A 20,418-nucleotide genomic window follows, 5' to 3' on the forward strand; every position below is an offset into this window, starting at 1 on the left:
ATTGAAATTCAATAGAGGAAAAAAAAGTCGTCTCTGACAGTGGACACCAAAAGACCCTGAGGAAGATACCAGCAGAGGGGTCGAAACGTCGAACATTTTAGAAGAAACATGACGCTGTCTAATAACTCAGAAGATTTTAACTTCAGTGGATCAAACCTGTCTCGAAACTGAAGACCACAACAGCAACACGTGAGATCACAAACAAACGTAATGGCGCCCAAAGCCCTATCTGTATCAGGCGGAGATCTTTTCCCAAGCCGCCAAAACACCCTGCAGGTAGCGCCGTAAGTCTTACGCCTCCGCCTCGTCCGCTAGTCCTTTTGGTAGACGCTCCGCTTGCACACCGCTAGACGCCTCTGCGCGCCTCCTTTGCAGAGCAGCTGCCTCTAATGATCCTGGCGCCGTCAAATGGGGCGCCGCGTTGGCAGCATGGAGCAGAAAAACCTAAACGCGGGCTGCCTCAGTCGCAGCATCTTGCGCCCGCACTGCTCGCTCTCCGACCTGTCTCGTTTCCCACGGGCGCTCGTTATAGCTGCACACGAGAGATTACCGAAATAAGCAGAGGCTATTAAGATGTGGGCAGTAAGTTTCTTTCATTGACTTCTGGTTCCCTGATCACATAACCATCCTAGTATACAGGGTGTTACAAAAAAAATAGGGCCAAACTTTCAGGAAACATTCCTCACACACAAAGAAAGAAAATATGTTATGTGGACATGTGTCCGGTAACGCTTACTTTCAATGTTAGAGCTCATTTTATTACTTCTCTTCAAATCACATTAATCATGGAATAGAAACACACAGCAACAGATCCTACCAGCGTGACATCAAACCTTTGTTACAGGAAATGTTCAAAATGTCCTCCGTTAGCGAGGATACATGCATCCACCCTCCGTCGCATGGAATCCCTGATGCGCTGATGCAGCCCTGGAGAATTGCGTATTGTATCACAGCTGTCCACAATACGAGCACGGGGAGTCTCTACATTTGGTACCGGAGTTGCGTAGACAGGAGCTTTCAAATGCCCCCATAAATGAAAGTCAAGAGGGTTGAGGTCAGGAGAGCGTGGAGGCCATGGAATTGGTCCGCCTCTACCAATCCATCGGTCACCGAATCTGTTGTTGAGAAGTGTACGACCACTTCGACTGAAATGTGCATGAGCTCCATTGTGCATGAACCACATGTCGTGTCGTACTTGATTGGGCCCCATGTTCTTCCACCTACGCTCAATGGAACACGTTATCATGATTTCATACGGGATACTCTACCTGTGCTGCTAGAACATGTGCCTTTACAAGACATCACCAACAACGCCTGATGACGTGATTGCACAATTGCGTGCGGATTCTCGTCAGCCCACACATGTTGATTGTGAAAATTTACAATTTGATCATGTTGGAATGCAGCCTCATCCGTAAAGAGGACATTTGCACTGAAATGAGGATTGACACATTGTTGGATGAACCATTCGCAGAAGTGTACCCGTGGAGGCCAATCAGCTGCTGATAGTGCCTGCACACGCCGTACACGGTACGGAAACAACTGGTTCTCCCGTAGCACTCTCCATACAGTGACGTGGTCAACGTTACCTTGTACAGCAGCAACTTCTCTGACGCTGACATTAGGGTTATCGTCAACTGCACGAAGAATTGCCTCGTCCATTGCAGTTGTCCTCGTCGTTCTAGTTCTTCCCCAGTCGCGAGTCATAGTCTCGAATGTTCAGTGTTCCCTAAGAGGCCGATCAATTGCTTCGAACGTCTTCCTGTCCAGACACCTTCGATCTGGAAATCTGTCTCGATACAAACGTACCGCGCCACGGCTATTGCCCCATGCTAAGCCATACATCAAATGGGCATCTGCCAACTCCGCAATTGTAAACATTGCACTGACTGCAAAACCACGTTCGTGATGAACACTAACCTGTTGATGCTACGTACTGATGTGCTTGATGCTAGTACTGTAGAGCAATGAGTCTCATGTCAACACAAGCACCGAAGTCAACGTTACCTTCCTTCAATTGGGCCAACTGCCGGTGAATCGAGGAAATACACTACATACTGACGAAACAAAAGAGCTCTAACATGGAAACTAAGCGTCTCCGGACACATGTCCACATAACATATTTTCTTTATTTGTGTGTGAGGAGTGTTCCCTGAAAGTTTGGCCGTACCTTTTTGTAACAGCCTGTATACGAAGTTATTCACTACTGTCGGTTTGAGTACTACGTAAAATGACATATGAAGCGCGTTCAATAAGAAATGCAGCACGTTATTTTTCTCGACCAATTTCGGTTGAAAAAAATGCGGAATTTGTTAAGACACACTTTGGAGTATTCCCGCTTCATCTCCTTTAGTTTCATGAAATCCCGATAGGTGGCGGCGCTGCACATAGCCTTCAAAATGGCGTCAGTAACGAAGGTGCGTTTGTGTGTGGCGCGTGCCCCCTGCTCCAACCGCGTGCTAATGTAGTCGACGCTGTAGAGCTGCTACTGCCACAGATCTCGCGGCAGAGTAGAGACACGATGCGATATAACGTCAGTCCCCGTAGATTAACGGGAGAAAAAACCTGAAAAACTTGCGAAAAGGCGTTCCTCGCGCAGTCGTTGTATCTCAATTACAAGTCCGCATCGTTTCCACTTATGCGAACTCGTATAATCGATGCTTTTTATTATTAATATTGTATTGTTAATTGCCCGGATTTGCAGTAGTTATTAATTAATAGCACACACCACTGATTGCTAAGAAATATTTTAGTTATCAGTTTTTTCTTACGCTGTTGTCTCGTTGCTATGGAATTATTGTGCTGGTTTGCAGCGAGGCCCAGAGATACTCTTTGGTTCTGTCTTTGTAAGATTGCGTCGTAATACGAAAATATTTTTAAAGTTCACTTCTCAACTAATGACGTGAATATTTGCACTTGAATGAAATAATTACTCGTTGATTTAGTCATTTATCAAACTAAATTATGATGTAGTCCACACCGGTTTTTAAACTGGTAACGAACAGTTTATTGTTATTTTGTCACTAAATACTTAGAACTCCCGCACCACACGCACACGGAATAGATTAGTTAAGTCAGTCCGAATGAGTTATAGTTTCTTGGCAATTACCACAACTAAGCACTTTAGCGTAATTGTTTTATCTTCGTGATGTCATGTACTTGGGTCCTACTCAAGACTAATTGCGTGTATTCTTTCATAGAATGTTCACTTCTACTTAAGGTCCAACTAATTTAAAGTCAAGTCCAATGTTCAGTAATTCCGTTATTAGATTTCAATTAACCAGTAGTGCACAGTTACATGAGTCTGATTTTTATGAACTGAGACAGGAACAGATAGTTTAAGCCGTGAATCCCGTCACGCAAAAAAAAACTTCTAAACTCGAAAACAATCTCGTCACGATTCGCAGTATCAATAACTCAGATCAGAACTGCTCTCGTACGTCTGCACTGGATGAGGTCTAGCAAGCGACTTCTTCTGTGGAAGAGCATTGCAGGCGCATTGAATTTCCTCTTTGCGCTTACAACTCTCTTCCACATAAAAGTTATCTCTGATGACATTACTTTGGACTTAACTTTTGAGATATTAATTTCACATTTGTCACATGGATATTTGTCCATTGCTGAAATACGATGTTTCTTCTTTCTCTTTCGCTAACAAATATGCTCAGTGGTGTACAGTGTAGTTGTTGACAAAACTCTTTCGTGTTAGCTCATCGGCAAAGATGTCGTAACTGCCAAGATAACTTTCCCTACTTCATGTTCTTTCTTAATTGACTTTAAGGTGGTCGTTGGGGCGTTACACGTTCTAAGCAGAGAGCTGTCATTGATTTTTTTTTGGTGGGAAACTATAGCACTTCATATATTCGGAGGTGCTTGCAGAGTGTCTACGGAGACCTGGCGGTGAACAATAGCACGGTGAGTCGTCAGGTGAGGTGTTTGTCATCATTGCAACGAGGTCGTGCAAACCTGTCATACTCACGCGTGCCAGCCGGTCGCACAGCTGCGACTGCTGCAATTTCGTAACGAAGCCCACATCTTGTGGTCGTGCGGTAGCGTTCCCGCTTCCCACGCCCGGGTTCCCGGGTTCGATTCCCGGCGGGGTCAGGGATTTTCTCTGCCTCGTGATGGCTGGGTGTTGTGTGCTGTCCTTAGGTTAGTTAGGTTTAAGTAGTTCTAAGTTCTAGGGGACTTATGACCACAGCTTCTAGTCGGGCGTATCGCTTCTAGTCGGGCGTATCGCGGCAGTCCTCACAAGGGGAAGTGATGCGTCTCTCATAGCCTCTCCTTCCCAAGTGGCTCTTTCCGCCTTCCCGTTGTGCCAGACGTTAAGCCCGGCATTTTGCCTTGCGACCCAACCCGATGCGAAAGCGAAGGGTGCGTGGCACAGGGGGAGCTGTGTTGAGGGACCGAACATCTGTCCCTTCTGTTCGCAGGGCACAAACCAACAGGTGCTCTGCATGCCGGCGACTTCGTTTGTCGGCGTGGGATCACAGCGCGAGTCGGCAAGGGTGCTTTGACGCGCCCCTGGGTAACCGGGGCGTGTTCTGCCAAACCCAGGAGGTGGTGACATCGCCTGGGCCGGGTTAGGTGGGTCCAGACCGCCGAACGACTGGGGGACCGACCCGCCACCTGAGTGGGAGTGGGAGTGGGGTCCTTGGCCGAGAAGTGGAAACTCAGGCAAGTAGGCGGCGAAGGACGAGAGGTGCATCCGCCTCTCCGGAGTGCGGGGTGCACTTGCCGAGGAGCGTCGCGTGAAATCGTCGATGACAGGGCCACCGAGTGGGACCAGTGCGCTGGCAACGGCGCATCGAACCCGGCAGCTCTGGAGTGCCCTTGACCTAGGGGCGAGGTCGGTGGGCGAGCTGCTGCAGCAGTCTCCCTCCCCTCCCCTCCCCTCCCCCATGCCGGTCCGGGGCAAGAGACGGGCTCCCACATATTTTTATCACTCGTTACCCATGATGGCTGAAAACGAAGTGAGTGATTCGAGTGCGCCTTTACAGGCATCTACGATTTCTGCTTCCTCTCCACAGGATGGGATGGGACAGGCAGAGGATGAAAGTGTCGTACAGAGAGACGCTAGGATTACCATGCTCTTAGAGCAAAACGTTAAAAACGGGAAAATCAGTCAAGCGGCTCTAAATACAATCAAGAATGAGCTATCGGCCTGGGCCATAGCTCATGCAAGACCTGAAGGCCGCGTTATGGAGTTAGAAAAAGAAAATGAAAATGAAAGGCTAAGGAAGCAACCTACTAAGACTTGGGCGGCTGTGGCTGCACAGGCGCCAACAAAACAAATCTCAACCAAAGACACTATTGAAAGAGTTGTAAAACGGTCAGACACGGCAGTCTTCTTGAGGACCCTGCCTGGCCAAGATACTAGTGTTAAAAGAATACAAGAGCTGTCTCGCGTCCGTCGGCCGTCGTAATTTAATGTATATATTATTATTGTTATTATTATTTTTTTGATTGTTGCCGACTTACGTGGTGGGCCTTAATAAAAATGATATTTAAGTTGAACAATGTAATAAACTTTTCATATAAATTTCCTCGGCTAGTCAGTTGACGTTAAAGCAAAAGATCTTTAGTTATTAATTACAACTGCGGCCCACACACGCGTGAGAGTATTTTCTTACCTCCGTTAACCATTGTATTGTAGTCAGAGTCCTGGCTCTGGGTCTCGGCTATGGTACTGAAAATAAGAATCTTAAAGCTAAGTATTTCTGCAACTTCGTGCGGCTGTGGAGAAAAATTGATATTATGCTAATAGCGGGCGAGTTTTCAGCTTCCGTTAAATTTTCATAAGTTAATATCGCCACGTAATGGCGTCGTTGGCTGCATCGGCCGCTGCGATTGTTGAGCTGTAAATTACTTGAATGCAGGTTAATTCAAGGAAGGCGGACATGAAATCGGGATCACCTCTTACAAATTAAAAGTGCACAATAAATTTAAATCAGTATATTATATGCTTAACTCATACAAATATGCTTACATTCGTCAGCACACGCAAGATGTCCCTCTAGACACATTCAAGACAAGCGAAGAAGAAGTGAAGTCGACTAAAAAATTAACAAAAGAGCGTATCTTGTCGTCTCTTTAGATCATTCTGTCATAAATTATTTCTTTGCAATCTAAACCTACACAGAGAAATTATTATTTTACGGCTACATGATAAAAAAAATCTCTTACAAATTATGAATGTCTTCTTTATAAATAATTTAAAGTCTTTTCGTAATATGGCACTGGGGACGCTATATTGCCCCCCGAAATGTTTATGTCATAAAAAATGTTCGTGTTTTTTGACATAAATATTTCCACTTTCATGTCCACAGTGTCCACACGCAGATTTTTCTTTCACAGTTTACATATGTCACATCGTATGTTGTAATTACTGAGGTGCGTTGCGCACAAAGTGTAGATGAGGTTCAAGGTATACAACCACGAGTTAGTCCGGAATATTTGAAGTCCCAGGGGTGTCAACTGTTCGCTCCCCATTTGGCGCGGCCGTAGGGAAACCTGGGGAAAACCTCGGCGGAGCGACAGACTAACTGCTTTGGTCACTTTCACTTAATTGTTTCTGGAATGTCATTGGAGTACAGGATGTGCATACAAATATTTTTGTTGCACTATGCAAAAAATGAGGTCATTAAAACAATTGATTGCGGTGTCGTTGATGATCTACGCCGCGACGTTTGGCTCGCGACGGCGTCGGTTGGTGTGTTCGGTGCTCGGCGTTCGCGGCGGCTGCGGAGAGGTCAACGCCCGCTCGACGCCAGCGTGTGTCTCGCCGTCGCGGAACGTCAGAATCAGCTGATCGGCTGTACCGTTGGCGATGCGCTTCTGTCTCGGCCGGGCGTGGCGGAGTGGGATGATATCCGCCCCCCGCTCTTGTTGGCAGGAGTCAGCTCTGCTACGCATCTCCGACGTAGTACATGAAACACACACACAACCAACGTAATATTTGTTTCCCGCTTCAGATGGTGAACCATAAACATATGTTCCATTATTAGATTTTGTTTGTATTTCAAAATATGCTTCAGGTATCAAAGTAGCCACTTCTACACCATCACCAATGCTCAGTCTGTGGTTCTCTTTGTCATACACCTCAACTACAATTTCATAGTAATCCTCTACTATAACTGCCCAGTTGTGATGAGGTAAAATGTCTAGCTTGATGTAAGCAGGACTTGCTACGGTCAAACTTGCACTTGGTATCTTTATACCAGTCTCTTTCTCATTCACATTGCGGTCATGTAGCAACACTTTAGTCCTTCCTAGTTTTTTTCCTGTCACAATATTTGTCCTCTTATCTAATGAAGCGATGCTATGATCCTCCATCTCCAAATAATACTGCTGTGAATTTATTATTTCTTCAAGTTTACCATGCTGAATCTGGTAAATGTGGAATTTCACAGAATCTCCAGTAAGTATGTATGCATCGGAAGGCATTATTAATAAATTAGCCACAATCATAAGTTCTACTTGAATAGGTGGTATATTGCTATACTCTTCCTGTGGCAGACGTACAGATATCTTTGCTGAACCTGTTTTCAGTCCTTCCATTAGTACAATATGTCCCTGAAGACCACGGTTATCAAGTGCCATTACAGTGCTTGGCGTCTCATATGGAGAGTCTTTGAAAGTAATGAATCTTAACACATTATTCTGGGTTGTTTCATGACTACCCGGCTGTTGATTCCAATTTATAACAGACCATTCAAATTCAACTCCTTCCAATGTTGTGAACTCATTACCCTGGTCATCGTATGCTCTGGCTTCAAATGCTTCTGGTGCTTCCTCTCGGAACAGCTCTCTTGTTGTTGTTACAATCGCCAGTGAAGAAATAACGTCAACAATAACATCACATCTCAGTACTTGTCCTGAATTTGTTTCTTCTGCAAATACTATTGCAGTACTTCGTGTGTGTGTGTGTGTGTGTGTGTTGGGGTTTATGGGCGCTCAACATCGAGGTCATCAGCGCCCTGACACACAGTAAAAGGAACGAATGTGGAGAGACCTAATAAAACTGAAAAACACACTCAAAGCAGGAAAAGAGGGAAAATACGACCTGAGAAGGTAAAACCTAAGGTAAGGGATAACATAGCGACAAGAATGACATAGGAAACCGTCAGTGTCTGGCCACTTACATAAAATATGGGCGAGCTTGTCACACAGGAAACAAGTTAAAATCCCCTCCCTAAAATCTTTGTAAAAACATTCGACATGGCACAGAACTTTAAAACTTTAACCACATTCGTCCGAGTGTTGCCTAAAAGAGTTGGCAGGTCCGCTGGCAAGGCAGCCGCGGCCCGCTGGTCAGAAAATAAAACGCAATCCAATAAAACGTGGCGCACAGTGACCTGGACGCCGCAAGCACCACACAGTGGAGGGTCCTCCCGCCGGAGCAGGAAGCCATGCGTCATAGGGCTGTGGCCTATTCGAAGCCGAGTGAGGAGAACCTCGTCCCGTCGATGGGGCTGAAAGGAAGTACACCACACACGCGTTGTGGGCTTGACTAGACGGAGCTTATTGTCAGTCACGTCCAGCCACTCGTCCTCCCACCGACACATGACGCGGGAGCTCAACAGCGAGGTCAGTGCGTGCAAGGGGATAGCACACTGAGATACTTGTGGATCGAGACACGCCTCCTTGGCTGCGAGATCTGCCCCTTCATTCCCAGCAATGCCAACATGCCCCGGAACCCAGCAGAAAGCTACAACCTTCCCCAGTCGCTGTAGTCGGAGGAGGGCATCCTGGATGGTCTGGACTACTGTAACTGCCGGATACAAATGGTGCAATGATTGAAGGGCACTGAGGGAATCGGAACAGACAAGAAATTTAGGAGAGGAAGAATGTCTCATCTCCTCCAGCGCCCGCAAGATCGCAGACAATTCTGCATCAAAGACCGTGAAAGGCGGAGGCAGTCGGACCTTAAGGACACGATCCGGAAAAACAACGGAGCAGCCAACGGAATCCCCTTGTTTCGACCCATCCGTAAAAACCGCTACATAGTCGTGGTGCTCAGATAAAACAGCAGAAAATGCTGCATGAAAAACGGTGGCAGGAGTGCAACCCCTCTTGTACTGCAATAAATCTAAAATCACTCTGGGCCTCTTCAGTAACCAGGGTGGCAGGTGGTTAAAACCCTGGATTTGGGGTTGTACAGACTCCACACCAAGCGACTCTAGAACACGTTGCACACGGATCCCAAACGGCAACGTAGCCCGGGGACGGCGGGAAAAAAGGCGTTCCAGAGGTGGATGGGCAACAAGGCGGTGAGCAGGCGAGCTGGGAGCCGCAAGAAACTTACAAGCCTGGCGCACCAGAAGGAGCTGCCGCCGGATGGTAAGTGGCGGTTCGCCAGCCTCAGCACAGAGACTTGGTATGGGACTGGTCCGATAAGCACCCGTGGCCAGTCGAATCCCAGCATGGTGGACAGCGTCAAGGATCCGCAAATAAGACGGCCTCGCTGACCCATATAATGTGCACCCATAGTCCAGCCGCGAACGCACAAAAGCCCGATAAAACTGAAGGAGACGCGCCCTGTCCGCGCCCCAAGACCTGTGGCTGAGGCACTTGAGGATGTTGAGTGCCTTCAGGGATCTGGCTTTCAAGTCACGTAGGTGTGGCAGCCATGACAACCTGGAGTCAAAAATTAGTCCCAGAAACCGCACTGCGTCTCTAAAATGTAGGACAGCATCCCCCATATGCAAGGCAGGCAAAGTAAAAAGACGACGAGAACGATTAAAAGGAACACAAACACACTTATCGGCAGAAAACCGAAAACCTGTCTTTGCAGCCCACTCCTCTAACCGCCGCACTGTTAGCTGCAACTGACGGCTCACGGTTGCAACACTGGAGGAGGAACAGAAAACAGCAAAGTCGTCCACAAACAAGGAGCACTGTACTGGACTCCTCACTGTAGACGTTATACTGTTTATGGCTATGGCAAAGAGGGTAACGCTTAAAACACTGCCCTGGGGGACACCGTTCTCCTGCTCAAAGCGATCAGACAGTGTGTTACCAACGCGGGTCCGAAAAAAACCGCTGAGACAGGAAAGACCGAATGAAAATGGGGAGGCGGCCACGAAAGCCCCATTGATGCAGTTGTGCAAGAATACAGTGTCTCCAAGTAGTATCATATGCCTTGCTGATATCAAAGAAGATACCGATACAGTGATGCTGACGGAGGAAAGCCTGCTGAATAGCCGCCTCGAGGAGTGTCAGGTTGTCGACTGTGGACCGAAATTTTCGGAATCCACACTGAAAGCGGCTAAGGAGCTGCCTGGTCTCTAGCAGCCAGACCAGACGACGGTTAACCATTCGTTCCAGGGTCTTTCCGACACAGCTTGTCAAGGCAATACTACGATAACTACTGGGACATGTGCGGTCCTTGCCTGGTTTGAGGAGAGGGATGAGGATTGCCTCCCTCCACGAGGTGGGGAAAACTCCCGTCCGCCATATGAGATTAAAACATTCGAGGAGGATTTCCTTTGACGCCGCTGGCAGATGGCGAAGCATGGAGTACCGGATGCGGTCGTAACCTGGTGCGGTGTCAGAAGCCGCAGTAAGTGCCGATTCAAGTTCCCACATGGAGAAAGGGGAGTTGTAGGCCTCAGAATTGTTCGACCGAAAGTCCAGCTTCGCTCGTTCGACAGTCGCACGGTAGCGACGAAATGCTGGATCCTGGGTTGCAGTGGCAGTACTTTGTGCAAAATGCTCTGCCAGCGTCTGAGCAATGGCTCTGGGTGTTGTTTGGAGGCATCCCTGGTTCAGGACTGCAGCTATTGGTAGACGGCTGCGTTTACCGGAAATCCTCCGGATGGCTTCCCATACTTTTGTGGAACAAGTGGAACGGTTGATGGAGTCCAGGAACTCCTGCCATGACCTTTTCTTGCTCTCTTTAATGACACGGCGTGCCCTGGCTCTCGCGATGCGAAAGGCGGTAAGATTGACTGCTGTTGGGCGGCATTTAAATCGGCGAAGAGCCGCACGCCTGTCCCGGATGGCTGAACGGCACTCATCCGTCCACCAAGGCACAAGGCGCCGCTTAGGAGGGCCAGAAGACTGTGGCATGGACAGGTCAGCAGCATGATGGATCACAAGTGTGATGTGATCCACCCATTCCTGTACGCTGTTGTGGCGTTCAAAGACAGCCAATCGAGTGAACAGAGGCCAGTTAGCCCTGCCAACCATCCACGATGGCGGCCTCTGCTCCAGCAATACACCATCCAGGAGATGAATGAGGATGGGGAAGTGATCGCTGGAATGAAGGTCGTCAATGACCTCCCAGTGAACAGAGTCGGTGAGGGTTGGAGAGCAGAAAGATAGGTCAATGGCTGAGAATGACCCTGTAGCAGTAGAGAAATGAGTCGGAGTACCTGTGTTGAGGATGCACAACACTTGAGATGTGAGGAGGCTCTCCAAAATTCGACCTCGAGCGCAAAGAGAAGTGGAGCCCCACAGGACATGATGGGCATTGAAGTCTCCCAGGAGGAGAAAGGGGCGCGGGAGTTGGTCGATAAGATCTGTGAGAGCGTCTAAGGTCATTGCATCCAGAGGGGGTAAATAAAGGGAGCAAACAGTAAGCCTTCGACGGGAATGAATTGCAACTGCAACTGCTTGCAGGTCAGTATCCAGGGGGAGAGCAGAGAAGTGGTGGTCATTAGTGACAAACACGGCGACTCCGCCTTTGGCTCTGTCTCCAGTCAGGTCATCTTTGCGATACAACGTATAGCCCCTGAGTACAGGAGCATCAGAGGGTTTTAGATGTGTTTCCTGTAAACACAAGCACAGGGGGCGTTGCCGTGCTAGGAGGTGCAGTTCCTCCACATGTGCCCGGAATCCATTCATGTTCCACTGTATAATGGGAGCCATCGATCAGGGTGGGAGGACCTTCAGTCGCACTTTCTGTCGGGGAGGAGAGGCCACAACAGGTGGAGGCTCAGTTTTGGGGCGAGATGATTGCCCCAGTCTGACATCAACCTCCATCGCCTCTGAAGAGGAGTCGAGAGAGACGTCAGAAAGAACGACATCAACATCAGCAGACTGTAGAACTTCAGTCTCCTTGAGCGGTCGAGTCTTCACCTTTGGTTTGGGCTTCGATTTTCTGGCCAGAGGTGGCAGTGGAGCCAAAACCTCAGAAGCAGTAGGGGGTGTAGCAGCGCTGGGCATTGCACAAGACTGGACCTGGGAAGGGGCAGGAGGTTCCATAACGTCAGCGACCACGGCCCGGTCAGAAGGCCGGGGAGGAGCAGCAGGCTTCACAGGAACAGCAGCAGCACACGTACATTGACAAACGCAGGTGCTAGTGCTGACAGTAGCAACCTCCGTTTGTGTAGCGGCATCAGTTTTCAAGACTGGCTGTTTCAGAACAGAAGAAAAGGAAGCAGCGAACGTGGGCGGCTGCAGGGACTTGTAAATTTTCTTTGCCTCACCGTACGGGATGCGTTTGGTGGTTTTAAGTTCCTGGATCTTCCGTTCCTCAAGGAAAACTCTACATTCCCTACTCCACACAGGGTGATCCCCAGAGCAGTTGACACACTTGGGAGGAGAGGAGCAACCAACTCCCTCATGGGCGGCTTTACCACACTTCCCGCAAGTGGCTTCCCCTTTACAGCCGAGAGTAGTGTGTCCAAAGCGTTGGCACTTAAAACACCGCATGGGGTTGGGGTAATAAGGCCGTACACTGAGACGTAGGAAACCTGCCTTCACATACTCGGGCAATTTGGTGCTGTTAAACGTAAGGATGAACGAGTCAGATTTCAGGAGAGCACCATCCACCCGTTTCATAACGTGTTGCACGTCGACAATTCCTTCCCGGGACCATTCAGCCTTCAGTTCGTCTAGGGGAATATCAACGAGATCTCGGCAAGTCACAACACCCTTGCTGTAGTTCAAGGTGTTGTGAAATTCAGTCTCAATCGCAAACTCCCCAAGAAATTGTGCCTTCTGAAGGTTCTGGACTTGCTGGAAGCTAGATGTTTCAACCAACAAGGTGCCATTTCGCAAGCGCTTTACAGATTTTAATGTACCAGCAATACCTTCTAAGCCTTTCTGGATGTAAAATGGCGAAACTTTGTCGAAACTCCCATCTTTTCTTTTAATTATAAGAAACACATTCTGCGAAGCAGCATGCGTTCTGTTACTACTACTACCTGAATCAGGAGGACTGGCTACACGAGCCCTCTTGTGAGATTGGGTGTTAGAACCTACCAGCGGCCCACCCTTTCCGCTGGGGGGAGAAGAAGAAAAGTTCGAGGGTTCCATCTCGGTCCCACGAGCAGCTAGGGAACTAGGAGTCCACCTAGACAGAGCCCCGCATGCCTAGGTAAGCCTTATACAACTGAGGTGCGGCAGACTCCCCAGAGGTCGCCCGCTAACGACTGTTCCACCTCAACAGCCATGCATCTCATCGGCGCGCAGCACACCTTGAGATTGAGGGGTTTTTTATAGAGGTGTATTCCATCCTCGCGACCCGGGCGGTCAAGCCAAGATCCCCATTCCCTGAGACACACAACATTCCACCGCCGCGCCGCACTGTGGTCGTTGAAGTATGCTTAGAGGTTACGGTGACAGGGGACTGGCGGCGCTTACCAGTCCCCAGCTCAGGAACCCCGGGGTCGCCAAGCCCGTACCCAGCAAACGAATGCTGAGCCCCTGGGGGCGCAGTACTTCGTACTCTCTCTTTCGTTACTGCTGTCACTACGACTTTACCCATGCAGTCTGTCAGTAATTCTCCTTCAACAGGCAGCAGTTGCACTATACAGTATTTGGTCTGGATGTAGTCCATTTATAACAGCCCCACGTTGGGCGCCAATCTCGCGTCCGTCGGCCGTCGTAATTTAATGTATATATTATTATTGTTATTATTATTTTTTTGATTGTTGCCGACTTACGTGGTGGGCCTTAATAAAAATGATATTTAAGTTGAACAATGTAATAAACTTTTCATATAAATTTCCTCGGCTAGTCAGTTGACGTTAAAGCAAAAGATCTTTAGTTATTAATTACAATTGCGGCCCACACACGCGCGAGAGTATTTTCTTACCTCCGTTAACCATTGTATTGTAGTCAGAGTCCTGGCTCTGGGTCTCGGCTATGGTACTGAAAATAAGAATCTTAAAGCTAAGTATTTCTGCAACTTCGTGCGGCTGTGGAGAAAAATTGATATTATGCTAATAGCGGGCGAGTTTTCAGCTTCCGTTAAATTTTCATAAGTTAATATCGCCACGTAATGGCGTCGTTGGCTGCATCGGCCGCTGCGATTGTTGAGCTGTAAATTACTTGAATGCAGGTTAATTCAAGGAAGGCGGACATGAAATCGGGATCACCTCTTACAAATTAAAAGTGCACAATAAATTTAAATCAGTATATTATATGCTTAACTCATACAAATATGCTTACATTCGTCAGCACACGCAAGATGTCCCTCTAGACACATTCAAGACAAGCGAAGAAGAAGTGAAGTCGACTAAAAAATTAACAAAAGAGCGTATCTTGTCGTCTCTTTAGATCATTCTGTCATAAATTATTTCTTTGCAATCTAAACCTACACAGAGAAATTATTATTTTACGGCTACATGATAAAAAAAATCTCTTACAAATTATGAATGTCTTCTTTATAAATAATTTAAAGTCTTTTCGTAATATGGCACTGGGGACGCTATAGCTGTTAACAACAACAATTGACCCAGTTAAGGATAAAATTAAGATCAAGAGAGTTAAGCCCAGCAGAAACTCTGTAACTGTGGAAGTTGCTAGTGAGGAGGACAAAGATACTATTAAATAATCAAAAACTAAATTCAGTTGTGAAATGTGAACCACGCAGAAAGAGAAACCCACTAATAATACTATATGACGTACCTACAGTAATGACGAATGAGGAGCTACACGAGACAATTAGAACACAAACTTTCGATGACTTGGACGAACAGGAATTTAAAAACTCTTTCAGGTTGAAATTCAAAACAGGGCCTCGAGATCGTGATGTGGTACATCACGTGGCCGAGGTCTCTGCGCAATTGTGGAAAGAATAAGATCAATGGGCAGACTGTATGTAGGCTTTCACGCCATTAACACGAGAGATTATATCGTGTTACCTCGTTGCCATAATTGTGGTGATCTGGACCGCATTCTGAGGCACTGCACCAGGGGGGTCGGCTTGCTCCAGGTGCGGCGAAAGTGGGCACAACCGTAAAGAATGTAAAGCAACAGGAATCTGCATTCCGTGTAAAAATCGTGGGAAGAAATCCTGTGGTGCCACGGGACGGAACTGCCCCACTTACCGGATGCTAGAACAACGCCTCATTTCTAGAATTGACTATGGCTGAGCAGGGCTCAGTGAACAGGATGCTTAAACGAAGGAGGGATGCTGTGAGGGCCAATAGATTTAGAGAATTTTTAAGGTCGCTTTCGGGCACCGTAAAAATTACGACAGTAGAGAAAGAAATTCAAACAGATCTCTTTATGGTGGACAGATGTATGCAAACTGATTTCCGAAAAAAGAACACAGCTCCCCCTTCGCCAAACCGGGGGGAAAGGCCGAGCGGCAGAAGCATCCTGTGGTGGTGTCGGCCTCCCTGGCCCCTACCCACGAACCTAAACATACTAAACGACAGCCACTCCAAGAAAGTTCAGTTACTAGCACCAGTGCAAACCCAACCATGGCAGATACCCCAGTTATCAGGCTACCGCCTGTAGACCCGGTTAGGGTGTATCCCAACATTGAATTTACAATGCAACTGGCAAGATTGGAGCAGCCGGCTGTCCTGACCACTGCCTTACGACATGTGGTCCGGGTAGGACATGAGAAGAAGAAAGGTCACCTTCTCGGTAATGGAGGCTGTAGATAGGATACAAGTAAAGTCACAACTAAAGCTCCCACCGACTTCGGAGCCCTGCGAGACTTACTCAAGAAAGTGTTTGACAGACGTGGGGAGAAATTTGACTTAGACATCTACATTCAATCAGTCCTAGCTCACGGTCGAATCGCCTTTGATTGGAGTAAGACTTGGCGTCACGATAGAATGCATACTTACTTCCCATAATGACTAAACTAACTGTTGGATAACTAAACACGCATAACAGCAGACTTGTGATGCAGGAGCTCCGAAGGGAGGTGGAGGAGAGGAGGCTTGACGTACTCTGCTTACTGGAGCCGTACTCTCAAGCTGGGAAACTTACATTTGCAGCCGCTACATGGCAAATAGCTAGTAGTGGGGACGCCCCCAAAGCGGCAATTGTCATTACAAACCAGTCTCTATGTGTAACAACACTCGCACAGTTTTCCGCCAGTCACTGCAACGTCGTGGAGATACAGGCTCCCATGGGAATTATAACCATAAATATGTATTTGAAATATGGAGACAATATAGATCATCTGGATTACCTAACAAGAGTAGCCACGGCGTTGCGGGGACGCAAACTGGTTATAACAGCCGACATAAATGCAAAATCCCCCTATGGTACAGTGGCACAAGAGATGAAAATGGCGAAAAAGTGGAGGATGTGATTATGGCTTTACAGCTTGTGGTTGCAAATAGACCTGGGAACCCTCCCATCTATGCGGCGGGAGGGGGCCTCGGCACCAATATAGATGTAACGCTAGTTACACCAAATACTGCCAACATCATCCAGAACTGGGAAGTTAAAGAGAACGCTGCAACAAGTGACCATAATCTTATTACGTTTAGCCTAGGAAACAGAGGGTGCCACTGGGCCATGGGGTGGGAGTTGCAACTGAACTTCAAGAGAGCTGACTGGGAGGGACTAGCGAGAGAGTGCGACATTCCTCCATTGCCAGAAGGTGACGCACAACAGGACCTGGACATCGACAAGCGGGCCGAAGAACTGGTGGGCGCAGTTACCAGAGCGGTAAAGGCAGCTGTTCCAACCAGGAGGGGGGTCATGGCGGCCTCCCAGTCACCATGGTCAGCTGAACTCGAGGAAATGCGTCAGTCTGTCAGAAGGCTGAGGAGGCACTACCAGTGCAGTGTCGTCTGGTGGGAAAAGCAAAGATGGTTACTGCAAAACCGGGAGGCAAAACAGAAATTTCAAAAAGAACTAAAAGAAGTCAGAATACGCAGTGGGAAAGATTTGTACTGGACCAGTTGGCCTTGGACCCATGGGGAGTACCCTACAAATTAGTTAGGGAAAAGATCCGATCCCCAATGATGCTATCAACGGTCAGGCACGGGGATGGGGTGACGGATTCCTGGCAGGAGACTGCCGAGGTCCTTCTCCCATCGCTGCTGCCTGATGACGATGAGGCCAGTGACACGGAAGGCCAGTCCCAGCTACGAAATGAAGATCCAGACAGATTAGCTAACGACAGGGCAGTCTACCCCTTCTCTGAAGAGGAGGTGGCTGGCCACATCAAAGCACTAAAAACAGGGAAAGCCCACGGCCCAGACGGCATTGTGGCGGAGGTGATGCAGTTCCTGGCACCCCAACTGGTGGCGCCACTAACCCAGCTATACAATGAGTGCCTAAGACAGGAAAAATTTCCTAAAATCTGGAAAGAGGCAAATGTTTATCAAAAAGGGACCCGACAAGGATCCAGCGGATGTCAAGTCCTATAGACCGATCTGCGTACTGGACATCTTTGGGAAATTACTTGAGAAATTGCTAGCTGACAGACTGACTGCACACCAAGTGCTGTGCGGGATGAGTGTCAGGCAGTTCGGCTTCAGGCTGGGGCGATCGGTAACCGATGCGATCGCTCTGGCGGCCGAGGTCTGCGGCTCTACCCCGTACAAGTACGTTGTTGGCATCATGATTGACATCAGTGGCGCCTTTGACAACCTGTGGTGGCCTTCTCCTGCTTGCGGGAGAAGGAGTGTCCAGGGTCGCTATATGGTTGCCTGAGGAGCTATTGTGAAGGGCGGGAGGTCTGGCTATCATCCCCTAGCGGCAGAGTTAGAAAAACTATAACTAAGGGATGTCCCCAGGGTTCTGTCTTAGGTCCCCTGTTCTGGGACATCCATATGGAACCACTTTTAGATAGTTTGCAGCAGAGTGAAGAAGTGCTAGAGGTGATAGCCTACGCAGATGACCTCCTTCTGCTGGTCGGCGGCCGGAGCCGCGAGGACATCGAGCCAAAAATAGACAGAGCAATGACCAAATTACAACTGTGGTGTACAAATACTAAGATGACGATCTCACCAACAAAATCGACGTACTTATTACTGAAGGGACAGCTGGTAAGGAACCCTACAGTCAGAATCGGAGGCTCACCAGTTACTAGACAAGAGACTCGCTACTTGGGCGTCATCATCGATGAAAGGTGGAACTTTGGAAGGCACACTGAGTCCGTAACCCAAAAAGCACTACAAGTACTTAACAACCTTACTTCCATAGGCCACAAACGATTCCACCTTCCACCGCACCTAATCAAGCTGTATCACAATAGTATATTAACGTCAATAGTGGGTTACGGATCGGGAGTCTGGGCACATAGGTTCACGAGGGTGGTGCCTGCCATGGCAGTGAGAAGAGTACAGAGAAACATGCTGTTAAGATCTATAGGGGCGTACAGAACATCCCCAGGAAGTGCACTATTAATAATAATGGGACTCTGTCCTTTAGATATAAAAATACTGGCGCAAGCAGCATGGTATTGGGTTAAGAAGGGGAACAACACGAAAATAGAGAATATCCTGGGAGCACTGGTGAGGGACAAGGGAGAAATACGCAAAAGGGGTGAGGACTTATGGCAGCAGTCTTGGGAAACGGATGAAACTGGCAGAAGAACCTTTGGGTTCCTGCCAAATGTAAAAGAAAGGTTAGGGATGAAGTACTTCGAGCCATCACGGGGTCTAATACACTTTCTCACTGGTCATGGGCCCTACCTGACATACTTGTGTCGGTTTGGGAAAAAGGCTACACCCGAGTGTGACTGTGGCGCTTCGGAGGGCACTCCCGACCGTGTGGTTTACGAGTGCCCCTTTTCGATAATGTAGCAGTGACAGTAAGACAACAGCTTCCACATAACAATACGTATGACCTATTAAGACATGAAGTGACTTTTGAAACTGTAAACAGTCTGGCAAACGAGGTATCACGGAAAGTACTGACAGCATACTTGAGGGACTTTCACGACTAAAGACAAGTACTGAACGTGCCCAATTACCCTGACCCTATACCGCCTGTGCGTGGACAGGCCGACTTTTCAGTTGCAATCCGCCACGTGCATGACTAGTGGGACCGGGGTACACTGATCTAGACCAAAAGCACCGGAATTGACGTAGGTTAGTACAGTAGTTGTAGCTTTAGATATAGATATTAAGTTAGGAACCCGCAGCGACAAACAATCTTGGCCAGCCCAGTGTCAGGGGGCACGCTCATAGGGATTAGCTCGATGAGCAGGGCCTGAAGTAGTAGGTCTATATCTACGCTGACACTCCTGTAACGCTGCAGGCAGTTAGGAATTAACAAGTAGGTAAGAAAACTAACAATTAGCAAGTAGTATAGATTAATAGCTGCAGTCTGCCTATTACCCTGTACTGTATCATGTCTGTAACTCACAATAATAAACATAGTACCACTGTAATAACAACAAAAATAGCTGCTGAATATGTAACATTGTAGTATTATTATGACCCACTAATCATTACGGTGGTGGGTTCCTTTTGTATAAATATTATAGATGTCAATAAAGATTTTTAAAAAAATCCGTCGTGGCCAGCTTTTGTTAGGCTTTTTAGCGGTTAAGCGCAGAACGCACAATTAAGTTGCGTTCTAAGCTAACGAAGTAAGCGCGAGGAGTAAGCGCGGGGAGTAAGTACAAGGAGGCATCGTCAGATGTCCTATAAGGATATACAAGTATAACAACGGTTGCTGTTCTAGAAAAGGAAACGTCAGATGACAGTAAATTCGTTGATCAGTGGCAAAACTTCGCGTAATTCGTGAGAAAATGGAAAGTGGATAGCTTATTTCAAATTACATCAAAATGAATTTTATTCGGAATTATTGAAACTGGCAAAGATTATTTTGCTACTCCAGGTCAAAATGTCTTCGTCGAAAGAATGTTCTCTTTCATAGAACTCCCGACAGAGAAAGGAACACAATAAACTCCAAATCGACACAGTCACGAAGATGAAGTTGTACAATTTAAAATTATCCTGTTAAGTGTTCCAAGAAATGGTTCAAATGGCTCTGAGCACTATGGGACTTAACATCTGAGGTCATCAGTCCCCTAGAACTTAGAACTACTTAAACCTAACTAACCTAAGGACATCACACATATCCATGCCCGAGGCAGGATTCGAACCTGCGACCGAAGCGCTCGCGCGGTTCCAGACTGTAGCCACTCGAACCGCTCGGCCACACAGGCTGGCATTTCCAAGAAATGATTTACGAAAAAATAACGTTCTTGACAAAGTGATTTCGAATGGGAAATATTACTATGAGAAATGTTAC

At 47.7% G+C, this 20,418-nt stretch overlaps 1 protein-coding gene across 1 annotated transcript; it reads right to left on the minus strand.

The window, feature by feature from the left end:
• Positions 1–404: 404 nt before the first annotated feature.
• LOC124550719 (nuclear pore membrane glycoprotein 210-like) lies at positions 405–13,789 on the minus strand. Its single transcript, XM_047125439.1, has 3 exons — positions 13,672–13,789; positions 6,984–7,913; positions 405–532 (listed from the first exon to the last, which is right to left on the minus strand). The coding sequence occupies exons 1-3, from the start codon at positions 13,787–13,789 to the stop codon at positions 405–407; spliced, it is 1,176 nt and encodes a 391-aa protein (XP_046981395.1).
• Between the last annotated feature and the right edge of the window lie 6,629 nt (positions 13,790–20,418).

Source organism: Schistocerca americana, chromosome 9 (genome assembly GCF_021461395.2).
Source record: "Schistocerca americana isolate TAMUIC-IGC-003095 chromosome 9, iqSchAmer2.1, whole genome shotgun sequence".
NCBI lineage: Eukaryota > Metazoa > Arthropoda > Insecta > Orthoptera > Acrididae > Schistocerca > Schistocerca americana.